Raw genomic sequence first — 21,746 nt, 5'->3', positions numbered from 1 at the left:
CCTCAGCTCTCAACCAATCTGTTTATTTCTACACCTCTTTTTAAAGCACATGAAAAAGAAAGCGCATACTCCATTGTTGAAATATGAGCAATCAAGAATAAAAATCTGATATAGTGTACATGTTTGCCTGAAATCATGTGTCCTGAGAGTCTGCCTGGTGGTCTGTTCCATGAAAAGGTAATTCCTAATTCCTTCCAAACTAAAACGTCTTGATCTCATTTCACTGAGCTCACTCTTGACAGAGATTTGAAAGAGAACCTAAGTTTTTGTTTATTTTATGAGTTTGTCACGTACCTAGTCTGTGAAATGTTTCATTGCACTTTGATGCCACAGCTTGGTTCCTCACAATTGTAGTGTGGGAGAGCCTGATGATTTCTACATCTGGGTTATTGTAAGTCCGTCATTGAAGACCATAATTGTCCCTAGACAACTCCGTTAAAACAGCATAGTGTGTTCCCCTTCATCACCTGCACATCGAAAGAAGATTACTATGGTGTCTTGTCGGTAATCTGAGCCTGTAGTTTCAGTTACATGTTGTAGAACGTTATTCAAGAAACTTTATGGCCACCACATGTGTTCTAGCGTGCTCCTTTGCCCACAACCCTACCGGCATTTGTCAGAGCCTCCATGAATAGCTTTTAGGCATTCTGACGTCATGTGCGACTGCATGAATATCTTGAATGCATTTACTTTGAATCTCGCACATATAGAAGTTTTGGACGCTCAGATCCATATGGTAGACCGTGCGTCCTTGGGGGTAGATCGGCATAATTCCCCTTTTTACTTATCTATGTTTTTGCATGACTGCGATGTTTCTAGGGAACTAAACCCCTTAGATAGTAAGGATACTCTTGTTTTGGCTTCACCTCTCTGGAAAAGGTACTTCTGAAAAAGTTGGAACTCTGCTTTATATTGCCTGGTTGCAGTGTTTAGTGCTTTCATTGAAGTTACTGATATTTCTTTCTGGGCATTCGGTGGTGGAATAAGTTAAATAGGATTCGCTGTCTCTCACCACACTCTTTTCTTATGAATCCCACAGTAAAGGAGTGCTACCTCCATTCCAAGTTTTAAAACTATCATCTACTCAGCTTGGTTATAAGTCAGGGTTATACTTTATGGGGCAAGTGAAGAAAATATTTTCTAAAGCTTTTCATTCGGAAAGCTGTATGCTGCTAATTCAATGAAGTAGTGTTTTTCGGCATTTTTAAGAGCCCCCACATCTCGGCAGCATTTGTGGGTAGTCATAACACATAGGAGCAGGATGTTAAACTATTCTTGTAGTAGTAGGAGTTGTCAATTATTAATTCAGCACATGAGCATCTCAAAGGTGATTCATGCAGTTCAAAATTTTCGTCAGTGCAAAACTTCAGATATTTTTTTGACTTGGACAGCATGGGCCACAAAGCTATTGGCATTTGAAAATTTAGCTCACACGTGCAGTGGCCCTTTTCACTAGTGCAAATCCACTTTTACAGAAACACAAAAGGTGATTTTCACAATTGTAACATGATTTACTCACACAATTTGAATCTACTCCCCAAGGAATGAGAGCGACAGGAATGCCTGAAAGTTAGTGCTCACCTACAAACATTTTCCCAACCCATTCTTACCCTAGAAATGGTCCGATATTTAATCGTTAGAAGGGCAGATGTAAATAACTGTCTATGGTGAGAATGAACATGGAAAATGCCAAAAGATAGTGGATATTTAACAAATGCCATTGCACTCATATGAGGGCCTTTACACACGTGCAAGGCTAGATTACATACATGTATGAATGTTGAAAACCCTTTGCATGGTTGAGTCTGTTGGAAACCTTTCAGAATTCTTAAAAATGATATCTTTTCACCCGTTAGAGGTAATAAGACTAGTTTACAAAATTCTTTCTGAATAAGGCCTAGTACGGGAATCGTTTTTGGATGGTATGACATATTTAGAAATGTAAACATTGCATTTGTGGGATGTTTTTTTGTTTCTCCTGCGTACACATTTTTGTTTTAGACCTTGGCTGACATCGCTAGTATCTCTCAATCTACACACACGCAATTGTGCAGTCATGCAGCCCTCGAGGACTTTTTTTTATTTCCTATTTGCTCCATTTGGTTGATCACTGTGATTCAATTTCACATAGGCTTAACGTGTAGTAACAATGTAATGTTTGCTTTTTTCGTTTGCAGAAACATTCAGCAGGCTGAATGTGGATGTCCATGAATTTGCCCTGTGGCTGCTCCTGAAAAAGACCCAGTCTAACGATAAGGCGGTTCGCTTGCAGGCTGTTCAGGACTTGGCTAGTAATCATCACTGGCATGGTAATGTACATCAGATCTTTGTTCCTGTTTATTGTAGTGGCACTCTTTTTATTAGTGTCTTAACACTTGCTATAGTTCTGTACTGGTGGCTGATGAAGAAATATGGGCCATTTATTTTTTAGTTCTGCACATGGTCAATCCTTTTTAAATTATGCTTACTTTTCTGTCCTACGTTTCACATATAAATAACTTAACAAAATGTACATCTGAGAGTGATGGTGTCTTTTAGATCCACAAGGGAAACCCCTATTTTTATGTCAATTTGTCCTTCGATATTTTTCCCTTGCGTGTTACTGCATTAACTACCCCTCTCGAAGAGAGTGGTTACTGTAGTTTATCTGTCATGTTGATTGACCAGTTAACTAGACTATCCAATTACCGGTCTCTTATGAAGGCCTTATAAAGGAGACTACTCAGCTGAGCCAATCCTCAGTGCCACAAGATTTGAAGTTCCAACTAAATGCTTCTTCAAAATGTTGTATACCAGTCTTTTGATCTTAGGACAGAGGCTTTTCATAGTTCTTTAGGTTTGTGTCCTCCTCCCTCACACTACTCCTCATGTTTGTCATATTTGTTTACGTTTTTACAGGAACCAGGCAGAAAGAGGTGGCAGGTTACTTTATTTTTCAGATCCACTGAAAGATTGCACCACATATTACTAAAAGCAGCAGAAAGGCAACCTGTTTAGAAGCCATAGAAACACAACGAATAAATATTACTTCTCTGACCTAATGTATTCACATTATGAACTTGTGAGGTTACACCTGCCATCTAGTGGTGTGACTTTACATTGCTTCAGAAGCTGTTAATTAGAGCTTTGTGGGCTGGTATTGCGGAAGTTGGCTTCTGTCATACAAGTCACATCCCATAGATGGACGCAAAAGTGCCCATACGGGTTCTTTTGTGTTGCCATAAGGCTTGGCCTACTGCCAGATAACATGGCGAGATCTTGCTTCTCTCGCAGTCAACTTTTTCCACAAGGGGCTCTATTGATTCTTGTGCTGCTGTTTTCCCCACAGTGTTCCCTTGTTCCCCTCCAGCTGAAAAAGCTTATTCCACAGCATTCTAGTTTTAACGAGTGTAATTTGTGTCCTCAACTGCAGCAGCTGACCAGCATATACTTAGTGTCGCTTGTCTAAATGGTAGTCATCAAGGGCTGTTCCTGTTGATTTCTTTATGACAGTATCACTGAAACTGTCTGGCTTGCAGAGAGATGAAAAGTGTACTTGCCCTACAGGAGACATTGGTTTTCATCGATGAGGTGAAGGGTCAAGCCTCTGCTACTGAGCACCATCCTGAATATCAGGTTAAGTAAACCAGCTGTGCTGGGCCTGGGTAAGGTGACTAAGTCTCGGTTTGCTACAGTAACCCTGAGGGCCTGCACAGGGGATTAGGGTATAGCTCCTCCTGAGGGTTTTCTCTGATGCTGGACCATCCCCTTACTCCTTCACCATCCTTGTTGTCAGTCCCTCCCTAGCGCATTACAGGTGACTGTTGAGAGGGGGCTGGTTACCTGGCCTTTGAGAGGAGGACCACACTGCCTGTAGAACTGAAGGAGGTTTGCTGTCCCCCGTGTTCACTGGCACCACTTATCTTGAATTTCAGTAAGTGGGAATGCTGGTGGCCATGTGGCACACGTTTATTATTACTGTGGAAGGCTTAGTCTATTTCATATTGTCCCCTTGGTATCATCCTCAGGATAAGGGTACTTCATTACAGCTATATGTGGTGTTGCCTCACTTCTTCAAACTTTCCTTGGATCCATCTGCAGATTTGCCTCCTTGCCATCCTTCATTTGTAATTCAGAGACCTCCATGCAAGGTCCAGTCTGCCCCCTCAGCTTTGTGCACCTCCGGTTCAACTTCCTGTACCTGTGCACCAGCCAAAAACACCTGCACTCCTGTCTTGCATCACTGCTAGTCTAAAACCAGTTGTCCGCCTCACATCCATGAGAGTTGCTCATGCTAAGCCATCATGTTTGAGCTACACTCATCTGGATCTATTTCTCAAGCGTCCTCTGCCTAGGACACTGTGCTTGGATGAGCCCATCACAAACTTGGTCACTGTTTAAATGTTGGTACAAGAGACCACACATATTGGCCTCCAGGTGGGCATTGCCACTTTACATCTGACAAAGATTTGGAGACTCCATCCATTGTGTCCCAGGTGGGAATCTCTGCTTTGGTGACATCCTCAGTCCCCCCCTCCATAACCTGCTATACCCATGAAGTCCCAAGTCTTCAAACAGCCCCACGGAGATCTGGAGCAGGCAATCGTAAAAGTCACATGCTGCAGCAAGTATTGCACTTCAGAAAATAGAGCAGTTTTTTTCCTCCGGAATCCCCCATTTCACTCTTTGGTGGTGATGGCAAAGTTTCAGCCACATAGAGAAAGAGACAAAACAGCTCAAAATATTCAGCAAAACAATCTTTTAATCTGACAGTCTAGCCCTCATTAAGGCCATACCATCGCGGCATGGATGCCTTTGTAGCACGCTTTGGTCAGTATGCCCAGTTACAATATACATAAACTCTCGACCTAAGCTATACAAAAAGAAGTGTAGGTATGTATTCAGGGATGTTTGTCCCTCATGACACAAACATGCACAAACAGTAAAAGCATGCAGCAATCTGAACTAACCGGTTTTGGAGCAGTTTCTAGGCCCACTCCCAAGAGGTACAGTGGCCACTTAGTGACGATGAAGAAGAGCCTAAGGAGTAAAAGTAACAGAATCAACATGAAGGTAACTTTATACATTTGTCTTTAGCTCTCTTAATCCACAAACAACCTTGGTTTGTAATTATTAGTGTTCTTCTCATGTGCTTGCTTTGGCAGCACATGCTCCAAAACTGGAACGATACGGAAACTATTGGCTTGACCCCATTTGCAAAGATGACACACAAATTTGTGAAGCTTTCTATATTTAAGACCTTGAATAGAATTAGAACAGTGACTAGAACTGGAGCTAAAGAGGAGATGGCATGCCAGCAAATATGCCTCCAACAGAGCAGCCCTCAAGACCTCCCTCAACCTCTACCACCGCCTGCTCAGACAGCTCTTGCTGCATGCATCAGAACCAGCGGCAACAACACCAACGAACCTTTCAACATCATTAAGGAATTCTCCAACCCGGCTGCCAACGAAAACAACTTCACACCCTTACTGGAGCTGTGTGACAACCTTGCCCACTTCTTCAATGACAAGTTTGCATCCATACACAGAAACTTCAAACCCCAACCCACACCTATGGACTTGTTCAATAAAAACGCCACCACAGTACCCGACACAAACCACACATTGACCACCTGGAACATCCTCTGCACCCAGGACATCACCTCCACTATGAAATCCATCCACTCAGGAGCTCTCACAAACCCATGCCTGCACCACACCATCAACCCTGGAAACCAAAGGATCGGCCACGAACTCACCACCCTGATCAACACCTATATCACCACTGCAACATTTTCTGATGCCTGGAAACACGCCAAATTCAGACCACTACTTACAAAACCCTCCGCCAACCCCAGCGAACACAAAACCTACCGGCCAATTTCCTTGCTCCCATTCCCAGCGAAGGTTCTGGAAAAGATCATGAACAAGCAACTAATGACATACCTGGAGCAGAACCAGCTACTCAACGCCTCCCAATCTGGCTTCCACAGCACTGAAACTGCCCTGATGGCAGCCACCAACGACATCCAAACCCTCCTCGACTGAGATCCTCCTCAACCTCTCAGCAGCCTTCAACACTGTATCCCACCACATGCTGACTGAAAGATTCCACCACATCAGCATCCAAACGTGATCCAATATATCACCTGCCTCATCACCAAAAGAACCCAGAGGATCCACCTCCCACCTTTCAGTTCTGAACCCAAGGAGATCTCCTTCTGTGTCCTCCAGGGCTTATCCCTTAGCCCCACACCCTTCAACGCATATATGACCCCTCTGGCCTTGATAGTCATATTCCACGGCCTCAACATAATTTCCTATGTCGACGACACACAACTCATCCTCTCACTCACTGAAGACCCCACCACCACCAGAATCGACTTCCTCAGATGCATGACAAGCATCACTGACTGGATGAAGAAAAACTGTCTGCAGCTAAACACAGACAAGATGGAAGTACTGATCTTTGTCAAGAGCAGCAACACATTGAACGATTCCTCTTGGGCATCAGACTTAGGACCTGCACCCCCTCCCTCCGACCATGGCAGAAACCTCAGAATCATGGTTGACAATAAGCTCACCATTAAATCCAAGATCACTGCAGTCTCCTCTGCCTTCTTTCTCATTTTTCGCATGCTACGTAAGATCTTGATGTGGGCACCCTACACAGGAGACGCACCATGACACAGGCTCTCATCACCAGCTGACTGGACTACAGCAATGCCTTCTACGTAGGAATCACTGCACATCTCATACAGAGACTTCATACCATACAGAACGCTGTAGCCATACTCAATCTTCGGCCTTCCAGACGAACCCACAACACACTCCACCTGAGGCGATTCCACTGGCTCCCCGTACTGAAAAGATGTGGATTCAAGCAGCTGATCCACACACACAAGGCTCTACACAACCAAGGACCCGCGTACATTAACCATCACCTGAACTTCCATCAACCATTGAGAAGACTATGCTCTGCCTCCCTTTCACTTGCCCATACTCCCGCATCTACCGAAGTAGAAGTGGAGGGTACTTCTTTCAAATTGCAGCAAAAACCTGGAACAGCCTCCCCACGCATCCCTGGACCATCATCTTACTTCCGGGATTTCAAATGGCCCTCAAGACCTGGCTGTTCGAATAAGCCTCTGGGACCTGCCAGCGCCGGGATACCCTAATGGTGCCATGTAAACCTAAGAAGCGATGCACACCTTTGCTTTTAAAAATGAACAGAGATGGACTGCTGCTGAAATGTGGTGAACATGTCTGATTAGCAGCCACAGCTACAGATAATAAACTGTTCAATGGGGCACGGCACACTAGAAAGACCACTTTCAGTGCACTGGTCCTTCCGAAGGGCTTATCTTTATGGTCATCCATTGAGCACTAAAAACAGAAGAAACCTCCAACCTTATTTCAGAACCCACTCTCTTAATCTTAAATGCCTTTTTCATAGCATATGTCCACAGTTAACTTCCACGAGAAACCTGAGAGGAAGCATATGTAGCAGCCACAAAATAAATAACTTGGAAAATCTTTCCAGTCCGGAACCGTTTTTTTTTTGTCTGCTTTGCCATTTATAAGGAAAAAATATAAATAAAAAATATCATTTCTTCTCACCCCTTGTCTCTTCCCTTCACCCCTGTTTTGTAGGGGACCTTTCAGAAATAATTCCTGTCTGATTAAAATCTGTCATTTATTTGTTTCTTGATATTAGAAATTGGGCTAGACAATATTAGTAAAACATGTACTGTGCGCCTAGATCTGGGTTTGTAAGACTGCATATGCCATTTAAAATATTTCTTGACTCTAAAGAGTTTTTCTCAGTTATTATTCCATTAACTTTAAATTACTTCTGCAGATTATCAGTACAGGACAGTAGCACAGGCCTGTGATATGAGAACTACCATCGGATTGGCTCGAAGTAAAGATGTCGACCATCGCTTTTTCCTACCACCACCTCAACTGCCAAAAGTTGATGATGTAAGTAAATACATAACCAGTCAGGCTATATAGGTCCCTACAGAGGACTTGTATATAACATGGGGAGCCTTTGTCTCACCGTTAGTTCCATATGTCTTGCCCCTTTCCCACACCTCCTCTTCCTGCTCCCATGAGTTTAGGGGAAGCATCAGGATTCTTGGCCCTCTGTCTCCTCCAAACCTTCCAATGGCCTGAATGGCTGCAAGGATGCCAGCAAGATGGGGAAGCTCTTGTTTACTTAACCTTTTCCCAATCATTTTGCGACTGGCAGTGAGCCTGAGCCTAACTTTGAGGCTCTCCCTAGTTTGGAGGCTCTCTCATGGGCTTCGTAGTCTGGGAAAAGACAGCAGGTTCAGGGGTACTGGGGTTGCTTCTGCTTTTATTCTCTACTGTGTCCGGCTGCAGCCTTTGTGCCCCATGCCTTTGCTGAGTTGCTTACACGTAAGAACATCTAGGTTCTTGACTAGTGGCCAAGATTGAGAAGCCACCACTTCATTGCTTGCTGGTTCCAGACAGACCAAGGAAGGGGTGGTGAGGGTTCTGTGCTCAACCTATGGTCATACATTAAGGTGCCGCTATGGTGTCTGGGAGAAAGGACCAACACCACCACATTCTCTGGTTGGACACCAAGGTTCAGCCCAAGCATTGGTGTGCACCTTTGACATTCACCATATAAAGGGAACTACTGGCGTCGATTCTGTGCCCCACAAACATCTCTTACCATTGTTACGATGATGGCGCTCAGCTGTCCATAAACATCTGCTACCCAGAAGACTTTAATAGGCTATTGGAAGTCCCCAGTGAGATCCAGATTTGGATGATTTGTCACCATTTGAAGCTAAAATTCCACTTAAACCAATTCTGACTAAGTATTCCTGTGAACTGCTGTATTTCTGTACATATTTGAGTCAGGAAAAAAGGAATGCTTGACAGCTTTCTGAACATTGTATGTCATGCCATGTCTCTGGGAATGGACATTAAAGCACCTAAACCCACAATCATGCATTAACTCTATGGACAAGGTGGCTCAGTCATTAACCAGGTCATTCTTGACACTGACTTTAACTAAATAGTTCAGTCACAAGAACTTTCAAGATTAGATTATAGAATACCCTCCTACTATGGGACCCCACAAATCACCTTGCCTCTCTGGGTAGTCTTGTATGCCTTGGCTAGGCTAGTGACAGGTTAAAGAAAGTTTGACCACATCTTACTGATGGCTGAAGTTGCCTCCTGCAGGACTAAGATGTATTTTAAAACTAGCATGCATCATGCACAGCGCACTTTAGGCATGTACCCTAATCTATCTAACTCAGAAATTGCAGATATAAAGAGGTCATTGCTTTTTTATGAGCACTTACAGTCTCCTTTCCAAAATCTCTGCCATGAAGCAAACAAAAAAAGAAGCTTCCTTCTCAGTAAGAACTCCCTGATCTTGGAATTCCATCCCGCCTTATATTAAGACACTGCTATCGTACAATACTTCTAAAATTGAAGTGAAAACCGTGTTTTACCAGTGTCCCTTCCAAACCATGTTCTTCTTTCACATAGCTTTATTCGGTTACTTTCAACCATAAAAGCAAACAACCAACAATTGAATAAAAAAAGAAAAAGAAGTTTAGTTAAAACAAGGAATAAGAATAAAATAGAATAACATATGTTCAACCTTAAAACACATAAAATTGCATTCCATCAAGAATGCGCCTGACCCCCTAATATCTGTCATTTAAATTAAACATTATTTTCAGTCTTAGGTGCATAGTTAAAATTTAGCAGCTAAAATAATTTGTTCCTCATCATCATTTTTTCCCCAGGGTACTGAGACGAATATGCCAAGCATCTACAATATACTTGCTAACCGCACAAGATAAAGAGAGGGAAGTATCCCTCATCATGATCCTCAAGGCAGCCATTCTGGGGGTGATTCCAAGCTTGGCGGGTGGCGGGAGCCGCCAGAAGACCGTACCGCGGTCAAAAGACCGCGGCGGTCATTCTGGGTTTCCCACTGGGCTGGCGGGCGACCGCCAAAAGGCCGCCCGCCAGCCCAGCGGGAAACACCCTTCCACGAGGATGCCGGCTCCGAATGGAGCCGGCGGAGTGGAAGGGGTGCGACGGGTGCATTAGCACCCGTCGCGGATTTCAGTGTCTGCTAAGCAGACACTGAAATTCTAAGTGGGGCCCTCTTACAGGGGCCCCTGCAGTGCCCATGCCATTGGCATGGGCACTGCAGGGGCCCCCAGGTGCCCCACGACACCCCATACCGCCATCCTGTTCCTGGCGGCCGAAACCGCCAGGAACAGGATGGCGGTATGGGGGTCGGAATCCCCATGGCGGCGCAGCAAGCTGCGCCGCCATGGAGGATTCCCCTGGGCAGCGGAAAGTCGGCGGTACACCGCCGACTTTCTGTTTCTGGCCGCGGCTGTACCGCCGCGGTCAGAATGCCCAAAGGAGCACCGCCAGCCTGTTGGCGGTGCTCCAGCGGACCACGGCCCTGGCGGTTTTTACCGCCAGGGTCAGAATCAGGCCCACAGTGTCTTATCCCCATATTTCTACACACAGGTCGTAACCACTTCCGTCGCGCAGTCATATATGCAGGGCATGTAAACATAAAATGTACAATAGATTCAGAAGTGTGATTACAACTAGGACAGGTATCAGATCTTGTAATCAGACTCCGTGTACTACCATAAGATTTAAGAGGCAGGCAACCATATCTGAACTGAATATATAAACTCTTACTTAATGGATCAAGAATTGTATCCATAAATGGTTCCAGATACGGATACCATTTGAAGTCAAAAAATTGTGAGGTCAATCTGCCGTGTGTTGAGCACATCAGGTAGTTTTCCCTGACATATATCCAGTAAACATTTTTCAAATGGTTCTTCTGATCCTTCCTTATACTTTCTGGATGGCTCCAAAACTCACTAAGACCCAATCTATAAAACCATTTTGAGATGTGATTAAACCAAGGAATGGTAAGAACATTTGGTCTATCTAGAATGTCTTGAATAGACTCCTTATATGTGGATAGCTCAGGGGTGGTCCATACACGGACCCAGAAAAGCAATGGTCGTAGGGCAATTACATCTGAGATGCATGACAGGCCAAGGTCCCAGAACATTGGCAGCAGTGGGGTATTACGAGGAGAAGACAAAGTTGACCTTACAAAGTTGTTTTCCCCCACTGCCAACTTGCCAGTGTTCGAGGACCCCCAGATTTCTGCCCCATAGACCGCAGCACTCTGTGCCTTAGCTCGGTAGATTTTAATGGTTGGAGTAATCACTCTCTCAGAGGTAGACTTGTGGAAGCGTAGAATAGCCCCAGATCTCTGAGCCAAAAGAGCTAAACTTTTATCGATTTTGGGCCCCCCAATGCAGATTGTTGCTAATTCTCACCCCCAAATAATCTATGGAGCTTACCATGCCTAGGGGGGTTCCATTATAGAGAATTGAATATCTTTTAGTGGGGCCACAGCCCAGGGTCATAAGTTTAGTTTTGCTCTGATTAAGTTCAGGTCCATAGTCATCACAAAACAAACTAAACTTATCCACAAGTACCTGGAGACCCATAGGAGTTCTGGAAATCAGGAGGGATTCGTCAGCAAATAGCAAAATTGGAATTTTGTGGTTATTCAAGGATGGAGCATCATTTTGGCAGTTGGTAACGACTTGCACCACCTCGTTAATAAACAATGTGAATAGAGTTGGGGCAATAACACAGCCCTGGCGCACTCCTCTCCTAATATCTATTTTGTCGGTGAGTTCCCCCCGATTGCCCCATCTAACTTGTGCAAATGTTTTTTCATGTAACCTTTGAATTAAATGCACTAAGTTTCCTGGGATACCGATTTTGTTTAATACTCCCCATAGTTTCTCTCTTGGGACAAAGTCGAATGCGGATCTTAAATCTACAAAAGCAACATAGAGTTTTTGCTTAGATAGGGTGACATACTTCCAAAATAATAATGACAGCCTGAAGACTTGGTCCATGGTGTTAGTTTTAGGCCGAAAACCGGCCTGTAAGGGGGATAGAATTTGATTATCCTGAATCCAATCAGTAAGCCTATCCAAGACTTGCTTAGCAAACATCTTCTGAAGGATGTCGATAAGGCTGATTGGTCGATAATTTGCAGGTGAACCTACATCATCCTTTTTGTGAATCGGAATTATTTCTGCACCACGCCAAGAATCTGGAATAGGGCTACCAGCTGCTATGGCATTAGACAATAAGTTAATGTACCATGCCCATATCTTTGGTTCTGATTTAAACAGGTCCCCTGGAATTTTATCTGGACCAGGAGCTTTAGCTGGCCTCAGAGAATTAATTGCAGCTGTTGTTTCGGCTAAGGTAAAAACAATGCTCTCAGTTGAAGTCTTGGTGACAGCCCAACACTCATCATATCCAGGGACCTCCAGAGCTTGCAGTGCAGGCAGAGCATAAATTCCAGAAAAATAGGACACCCATCTTTCGGGCTGAATATACATGCCAATATCATCATTATCCCTTTTCGAGCTAGAGGTCAACAGCCGCCAAAAGGAACTATCATCTTGATGTTTGACTGCTTCAAGCAGCTTCTGCCATATCTCATTATCCCAGTCTTTTTTTTTTGCTTGTTTCAGGGCATTGACATACCTACGTCGGGCCTCTTTAACAACCTCTTGGGTAGAGTTTTTTACAGCCTCGTTTAGATTAGATCTTGCTCGCACACAATCCTGATTGTACCAATCCCTACGAGGGATCTCAACAGGTCTAGGTTTAGAAGGGATTTCCCTATAGAAGATACCCTGTAGGGAATCCACCAATTTATTGTGGATAACCATAATAGGAATAGCAGAGACTTCTTGTGCCTCGTAATCTACAAAAAGCTTTAAAAATGATGAATATATTTCCCTAATCAAGCACGGGTTGGATTCGACCTTCGGCCAACAGACCCGAGAGCGTCTATGATTCAGGTAAGGGAGTGGGACATTAGTGATCGTTGTGTGCTGGACTCTTAAAAATGCATGGTTGGTCAGTACAAAGCACAAGGGATTATGATCACTATCCAGGCGGGGTAATATTTACATGTCCAGTGAGCTTGACCATAGCCTAATGTCCACCAGAATATAATCAATAGTACTGAAGGAAAGCCCTCGCTTGAAAGTAATAGCTCGCTCAGGATCTGATTTAGTGCGGCCATTGCATTCTCTCAGGCCATATTTCAGACAAAGGGAAGACAATTGAGATGCAACACGGGAAGCTGACAGAGACGCCATTTCCTTGGATTGGGGAATACCCCAATATTCGTCCTCCTCAGTAGTCAGATTTCTGATGGTGTTGTCCAACACAAAGGAGCAATTAAAGTCACCAGCTATAATCAGAAAATCAGAAGAGTCCAAAAGCTCTATATATTCCGTCAGCTGGGTGAGAACAATTGATTCTGACCCACGGGGAACGGATCTTGCATAAGTATTCAGAACTATCATCCTTAATCCAGGTCGGAATGTGAAGTTGCACACCCAGCAGATCATAGGAATTAAACTTTATCATAGAGTGGTCACATTCTAGCTTGTTGTTCAATAAAATCATTAACCCTCCTATCTGTCTTCCAAAGCCACCAAAAGCAGGTTAGGCAGCAGAAAAATAGGTGGTAAAGCCTTGAATGGGTATCTGTTCTGCAGTCCAAGTTTCCTGAAAAAGACAGATATCTTGTTTATTAACAAGGCTTACCCATTCCGGGTCACCCAACTTTAACTTAATTCCTGCAACATTCCAAGATATAATATTGATTTTGGGAGGCGTAGATATTAACTTAGTTCTCAATAGAGGGGCAGTAGATGGAGTCCCTGTAAATTGACACTCATTGTTTACTGTTTTAGGAAGTACTGTGCAGGGGGCAATCAGTCAGTCCAGTTCAGAAAGTAAGGGGGAAGGGTTCTCAGATTTAGATGTTAAAGAGTTGTCTAAAGAAGGAATAACCCCAGGTACAATAGTTCCAGATGTACAGCATCCTCTGCATGACAAAACCCCAGGCGGCTGACTACTAAGTCTAAGGTTCGATTTCCTACCAGAGCTTAATGTACCTGTCCGTGTGTCGAAGGCCAGGAGATCATTGACTAGACTACTGTCATTAAAAAGAATCGAAATATAATCAAATTCCGACCCTAACTGATTATATCTATGGACCTTGCATATATCAGACCTGATAACAGAGAGACAGTTCCTCTGGGAGCGTATCCAATGAATGACTTTATTAGTTAGAGAGTCACTCGACTCTCTATTGCCCTGAGGTAGCTTTGGCACCCTAGTCAAATATATAATGGCATCTTCCCTTCTCCTTCTTGACCTTCCCTTAAAATCACGGGTCTGTAAAAATTTCAAATTGTCAGGGTGTGTAGCTGAACGGGGACTAGCACGACAACTTGCTGCAGAAGGCATTCCACCTGAGTTTAACTGAGAAATTTTAAAACAGGGAATACCTTTGTCCCCCCTACCAGAGGTGGATCCACACTTGTTTGCGCCTAATTTTGGAACTCGCTCATTGGTGGTAGACATGGTCTGACAGACAGACCTGCCATGCCCTGGGGAGCTGCCATGACTTCCCCCAACAATATTGTGTGTAGAAAGAGATGTTGAATTGTCACCTGAAGTAAAGAAACTAGGTTTTTTGGTTTCCGGCAGTGAATCAGAGGAAGGAACAGACTCAAACGGCATAATGCAATTACAACCAGACTTTTGATCATAAAGTCCAGAAATTTTGTTCGTCAAAGATACCAGCAGACACTTAACATCATCTAATTTCTGAGAAATGATAGCTAACTGAGAAGCTTCGTTGTTGCCCATCTTCCTATCCAGGGAGTCTTTGTCAGTTCCTTCTACGAATAAGGTTTGTAAATATCCAGGACTTACAGAATTAGAGGATAAAACCGAAAACCTGTTAGAACAAGGAATGGTAATAAGAGGCGGAGACGTGCACCTCGAAAGAGGTGCACCTTCTGCAGGTAAACATCCATTTGTTTCCACCAAAGATGGTAAAGTCTCCAAAAGTGAAGGAATTACACCCTGGGAGTGAGGTGGAGGGTGTAGATCCGCCTTGACCTCTACTCTATGCATCTGTGTTTTTTTCTTAAAGAGGTCAGGAATCTTTTTTGAAGGAATGATGTCCAGTATAGAAGGGCCAGAAACAGAGGGACTCCTCAGTATTGCCTCAACCTCTTCAAACAATGAATCAATTGTTTTGAATTGCTGTAGATTTGTGGTAGAACATCCCTCCACTTTCCCAACAGAACGTTTTTTGGGTTTTTTAACCCGAGAGTGGGGTACTGATACATCATCGGCCTTCCTCTTCCCCATATCGTCTTTCCAATTAATAAATTCAAATACTTCTGAAAAAAAAATGGCCCAGCCCTGATTTCCTACTATCGAGTCCGAATAATATCGGGGAGAAAAGAAGCCCCTAGGAACAATGGGTAATAAAGACTTGCTCCACTAGCCCCTTTAATGCCGGATAAAGCTTATGAACAAATAAAACTAGTCAGACTTAACAAACGAGATTCTTGAAACCTCTAGACCATGTCCAAATAGCAAAACAAACAAAACTTTAGGGGGGTGGCCCAGCCCAGGCTCCTCCTGGCGATGACGGGCGCAAGACGGGCCCGGGCTTTGCCTGGGCCCGTCCCGCGGGCGGGAACGCAGTAGTTTAAATTTAAAGGGCTCCTGCCCTTGTGATCGAGTTAAAGGGCTCCTGCCCCTTCAGAAATGCCGCCTCCGCCTCCCTTCTTGGTGCTGCGCTTCCCGCAGGGCGGGAACGCGGTAGTTCAAATTTAAAGGGCTCCTGCCCTTGTGATTGAGTTAAAGGGCTCCTGCCCCTTCAGAAATGCCGCCCCCACCTCCCTTCTTGGTGCCGCGCTTCCCGCAGGGCGGGAACGCGGTAGTTAAAATTTAAAGGGCTCCTGCCCTTGTGATCGAGTTAAAGGGCTCCCGCCTCTTCAGAAATGCCGCCTCCGCCTCCCTTCTTGGTGCCGCGCTTCCCGCAGGGCGGGAACGCGGTAGTTCAAATTTAAAGGGCTCCTGTTATTATTTAAGTGTAGATGTCATGCTATCTGACAACCATAAGGGTGGCCCTTACTATTTTTCTCCAATTAAGTTTCAGTAGGGAAAATCTGTATTACTATAGCATATCTTTTACTAGCATAATATGTGTATGATCATAGACTGGCAGCAAAGAGGGTGCATCGTATCCAAGGACAGAGCCATGTAATTTGTTGATCTTTGTACCAACATTAGGTGGAATTGTACTTCTCTTATCTATATTTGAAATTGTTACTATGTAAAGTGCTCTGACGTGCTTTTGTCTTGTACATGCTAAACAAAACTTCGAAATAAAAAAACTAAGGGCATCATTATGACGTTGGCGGCAAATGCCGCCTACCGCCATGGTGACGGCCGCCAGCATACCGTTGCCGTGACTACTGACCGTCCATGGAAATATGACAGGAGCCAGAATTCTGCCAGAAGGCTGTCGGAATTCCGGCTACGGTCATGGCGGCGGACGGCAGTACGATGGCACTGTTGCCAGCAGCAGCGCCACGTCAGCAAAACACCACCTGCACCCTATCTCCTTCCGGAGGACCCACTGCAAGTACTGTAAGTCGGGTTCTCTGACAGGAGAGGGAGGGTGGGGGATATTGTGCGTGCGTGGGGGTGTGTGTGACTGTGTTTGAATGCGTGCATGCGTGTGTAATGCGTGTTTAATGTGTGTGTGCATGAGTGGGTGTGTGTGTATGTGCATGTTGTGCCATGTGATTGTGTGTGTGCCTGGATGTATGTTCGTGAGTGTTGCTGTGAGTGTGTATGAATGTATGGATGCGTGGGTGACTGTGTGTTTGCGTGTGTGTATGTATGTGCGTGTATATATTGGGAGGTGGGAGGGGGAGGGTGGGGGATGACTCTGGGGAGGGGGGCGAGGAGACCCTATCAGTGCCAGGGAGCAAATTCCCTGGCACTGATAGTGCTTACCGCCATGGTTTCCGTGGCGGTACAGAAACCATGGAAACCATGGCGGTGGGCGGGGTCAAAATGCCATAGGCGGCCTAGAGACGGCCGCCGGGCTATAGACTGTAGTCTCCAGCCCGGCAGTCGTTACCGCCATGGCAGTTAGTGTATTAACTTGCCAATGTCATAATACAGGAGGTATGTACCGCCAGCCTGTTTGCGGTAATACCTCCACTATTACACCAACCGCCGGGGTCGTAATGACCCCCCAATATGTCTGGAAAAAAAAAAACAGAAGAGGGAGGCAGATGTAAAGATTTTGGAAAGAAGTTTCTTTAATTGGGGACAGCAAGGGAAATAGTCTGATTTGAAATTTCGACTCTTTTAATGCAGAGCCTGACCAGGTGCCCCAGTGATTTAATGAGTTATCCTGAAGCTAACAGCAATTGTAGTCTTTGCTGCCACGTAACAAGGTTGATTGAACCATGCATGTTAGATATTCCAATTCAATATTGATATGTGCCACCCTCAGTAACCACTGCAGGGCTTGCTGAATGTATGTGATTTATTGATATCCTCAGTAAGGCATGCAGCATATCAAAGCTCAGCTTACATTTGGGAAGTCCCCCAATATTCCTCAAGATAGCATTACCAATAAAATGTGATAATTTTCTACACAAATAGATATATAAAATAGAGCAGACAAAGGAATACTCTTTGTTTTTTTAGTACTAGACACTGAGAAGTATACAGGTCATGATGGAATTCTCGGATGTGGCGGAGTTCTGAAGCTGGGTTACTGGTTACTGCAGCCTGTGTGATAAGTGCTTAGGGTGGACTGTAAAACCTGCAGTTTTGAGCTAATTCTTTTTACATGCTCGAAACATCTTGACAGCAATAGGTTAGCCCATTAATGGGATTAAAAAGGGGGCAACTCTTTTACAAATCCATCCAGACATGTAAACAAATTATTAGCGTAAGCATAATAATCTTTATTTCAGCTGCAGGCCATTAAAAGAACATATAAAAAAACAAACAGGATAAAACTCATAAGAATACATCAACAGTTGGCATCAAAGCAAACAAATTGAGAAAGTTTGTTGCAAACAAATAATCGTATAATAAATTACCATCAATAAAATTTGAATAAAACAGTACAGCTAATGCAATCATAAGCAAATTGGTGAAACAGGAAATATATATGCAATGGCTTTTCTGCCCAGTGCAATAAAGTGCAAGTGCTCTGAGAGGTCTGACAGTGCTTGCCATCAATAGAGGATGTAGTAAAGAAACAGTACACACAGTCCTTTCTAAAGTCACATTAAAAATTTAAAAGATTAACATGTATTAGCATTGTATCCCAAGGCAGTAAAATACATAAGCTCCCTTAAGACCAGGATCAGTTAGGGCAGCCAACTTCTTGGGAAACTGAGGGGGTGTTAAACTGGCACATCTTTTGCCTAATCCTCTTCATTGATTGCAAATATTGTGAACCTGCAAAGACCATATTTTGCCTCGTATTTCAGTACTCTGAGTGCCTCAATGTACTTCCTAAATCCGAAATTCTGGCACAATGGAACTATCCACCTCCTTCTCCCCTTCAAGTAAGCTAGACAGAACAGAGCGCGTTCCTCTGGTTCTTGGTATCCCCACAGGAGGGGGAAGCCCGCCTGCCGTGGTCACCAGTCTGAGCCCACCTATAAGTAAAGGAAGAGAGGGATAGTGTGCCTTAGCGGAATTGAAACTAGAGTTTTTGTGAACCGCACGTTCAATCTCATCCATGAACGGTTCCACCCAGAAAGCATTTTTTACCCTGCGGAAGTCATCATTCAAGGGCCCAGAGGAGGGTTGTGCCTGTAGTAGGCTTTGCCGATACTGGCCGTAATTTCCCCTGATGGTTATCCTACTAATAGACGGGGCTGATGAGGGTTCATCCCACAGAATCCCATTGCCTGACTTTGTGAGGGTTTCCCTTACGTACTTGATCCATGGTATATCACTGAACCCAGAGAGGCCCAAGATATCTTCCAACACCAGGCGCTTAGAAAAAAGCTTGGGAGTGTCCCATATCCTCCTCCAATAAAGGATTGGTCTGATGCCTTTCCCTCCAGAGATTAGCCTCAACCCTGTCTTAAGCCTAAGGGGGAGTAGGGGGTGCTAACGGGGAGGTTCAACATTTGGCACAAGAATCGATTTTTCGCTACTGTTAGGGCTGCTGAATCCCAATGTCCCCAGAGCTGAGCTCCATAAAGGATAGAACCTTGTGTCTGCTGTCTATAAATTTGTAGTGCTAGTAGGATTGGCCTAAATTGGGATCTACAGTGCATTGTGACCAACGCCCCCGGTATGTTGCTCTAATTTAAGCTTACACCTATTGAACTGGCTATGCCAGTCCAGCTGCTGTCTGAGGATCAGCCCAAGATACTCAAAGGTGTGCTCTTGCTCTAAGGGCACGCCTTTGAGCCTGTGATTAGATCTAGTGGAACGGCTGGGATTGAAAACCATATATTTGGTTTTTGCCTCATTTATTTCCAACCACAACTGCCTGCAAAAGGTGTCAAAGCTTACTAGGACCCTCTGCAGCCCCATAGGGGACTTGGAAAGTAGCAGAGTATCGTCGTCAAACATCAGGGCGGGGGCAGGATCTGGATGTCACCCTCACACTGATTCAGATGAGCTACCAGCCCATTAACAAAAAGAGTGAACAGGGTGTGGGCAAGGATATACCCCTGCGTGACTCCTATAGTGACGGTGATTTTTTCTGTTATCTTTCCCTGTTGGCCACAATGCACCTTGGAATAGTTATATTTATGTAACCTTTTTATAATGGCCAAGAGATAGGCATGGATGCCCATGTCTTATAGCACTTGACATAGCAAGGATATGGGGGGCAGGTTGAAGGCCGAATGCAGGTCCACAAAGACTACGTATAGTTGGCCCACCCCCAAGAGTCACTGTTTTCCAAAAGTGGAGTTGGAGGTGGAACGCCTGGTCCATGGTGCTGGTATACTTTGGCCTGTAAAGGAGTGAGTATGTCTTCAGCGGCCATCCAGTCTTCTACCCTCTCCAAAAGAATCCTGCTGAACAGCTTTTTTGCGAGCTATCCAGTAGGCTTATTGGTCTATTATTGGATTGCAGTGTAGGGGGACCCTTTTTATATACTGGAATGATTTCAGCCCCCTGACAAGTTAGGGGTATGAGTGCCCCCTTTAGGATGGCATAGAAGAGCAGAGAGAAGTGTGAGCTCTATACACCTACCTCGCTTATGCACAAATCGCCGGGGATTTTGTAAAGCCCTTGAGCTTTGTTAGGGACAAACTTAAGGATCGCTGAGCTAACCTCCTGGGTCATGATAAAGAGGTGTCTCCTCCCAATCTCTCACTGATTCCTTAGCATCAATATTGACACTGCTACAGGCAGTGATATGGGTATTGTCTACTTCAGTTATAGAGTAAAGGCTATAGAAGTGGGTGACCCATTCTGCTGCTGGAACAGAGATTTCAATTATGTGAAAACCCTTATGGGAACCGGGACAGACGATATTCCTTAAGGTATGCGGTTCGCCTTGACCTGCTGCTTCCAACAAGTCTTCCCACTTCTTAGTCTCCCATTTTTTCTTTTAGCTTGGTTAATGCTTTTTTATAAGCCACCCGCAGATCTTTTGTCACACTCGTATCATATTGCCTGCTGGTGAGAACCAGGGCTGCTCTGGCACTCTTTCAGGTTTGGTTATACCAAGAAGGGTGGGTATGCCTCCCCCCAGCCCCTTTGGTTTCAACATAAGAGCTTCCCAAGCCCCTCATTCATAGTGCTATGAATGATGGTGATCGTATCCCCAGTCCTGCTGAGGTCCAGAGCACCATTGAGGGTTATGAGGTCTTCCATACTTGATACTACGAGTTGGTACATTGCCTCAACCATCTCTTGGGAGTGTGCCATCTTGCTCTACTATATTCTACGCATGTTATTAGAGGGTCGTAAACTCCGATCGAAGGGTTCAATGGAGCTGTTTATTTTACAGCGGGAGGGGATCGCTACATCAATGATTAAGACATTGTGATCACTATCTTGCATCGCCAGTACCACCATATCCACAACATGCTGCCAGACCCTGACATCCACCAAGATTTAATCGATGATACTGGTACTCTGGGGGCGCTTACCCTCCCTATCAGAGGAAGTTATACCGTTGACTGCACGCAGGCCCTTATTCAGGGTGAGGGCATTAATTTGTAGTGCAGAGGGAAGCAGTTTTTAATTGGAGGAATGGTCAGCAGGGGTATGGACCATATTTTATCTTCTTCCTGGGTGACTTCCTCAGTATTACTGTCTAAGGGTTCAAATTGACAAGTGAAGTCCTCTCCCACAATTTTACTAACGGCAGTCGGGGCGGAGGCCATATGCGTATTTGAGGTTTCTAGAACTAGGGAATCTCCATTACGTGCCACAGGTTTAAGATATAGATTATAGATGTAAAAGGTAGCTTCAGGGAAAGTCATGAAAACACACAAGACATCAGGGAGGGTATTTTCTCCACCTTACAAGTCAACCCTGTGCTGATCCAAGTTGACATCCCCACACCCTCCGAAAGCCTGCCTATGGTTGTAGCAGCTTTACTGTAGTTGGTGTAGCCCATTCGATGTACCAGCTTAATACAACAGGTCTCCTGGAATAGGCAAAGGTCATGAAAGTCAATGAACTGTGCCCAATTAGGGGAGTCTAATTTGGAAGAGAGCCCAGCAATATTCTAGGAGAGCCATTTTTAAGGCTGGCACAGGGTGGTTTCGTTCTATATCATTCAGGGAA

The 21,746-nt window shown here is 44.6% G+C and overlaps 1 protein-coding gene and 1 non-coding gene across 6 annotated transcripts in view; both read left to right on the top strand.

Annotated features, from left to right (window-relative positions):
* Nucleotides 1–21,746, top strand: part of SERAC1 (serine active site containing 1) — a 311,524-nt gene that overhangs the window by 90,203 nt on the left and 199,575 nt on the right. For all 5 annotated transcript variants that reach the window (XM_069234574.1, XM_069234575.1, XM_069234577.1 and 2 more), the window contains 2 exons: nt 2,178–2,309; nt 7,843–7,964. In XM_069234574.1, the coding sequence (XP_069090675.1) occupies nt 2,178–2,309; nt 7,843–7,964 (254 nt within the window). The remainder of the gene's footprint in view (nt 1–2,177; nt 2,310–7,842; nt 7,965–21,746) is intronic.
* Nucleotides 5,129–5,236, top strand: LOC138297936 (U6 spliceosomal RNA). The gene has a single exon (XR_011204475.1). It is a non-coding gene; the product is annotated as a U6 spliceosomal RNA (small nuclear RNA).

Source organism: Pleurodeles waltl, chromosome 5 (genome assembly GCF_031143425.1).
Source record: "Pleurodeles waltl isolate 20211129_DDA chromosome 5, aPleWal1.hap1.20221129, whole genome shotgun sequence".
In the NCBI taxonomy this organism is placed as follows: domain Eukaryota; kingdom Metazoa; phylum Chordata; class Amphibia; order Caudata; family Salamandridae; genus Pleurodeles; species Pleurodeles waltl.
Note: the sequence above shows the minus strand (reverse complement) of the source record. Positions and strands in the feature narration are given on the sequence as shown.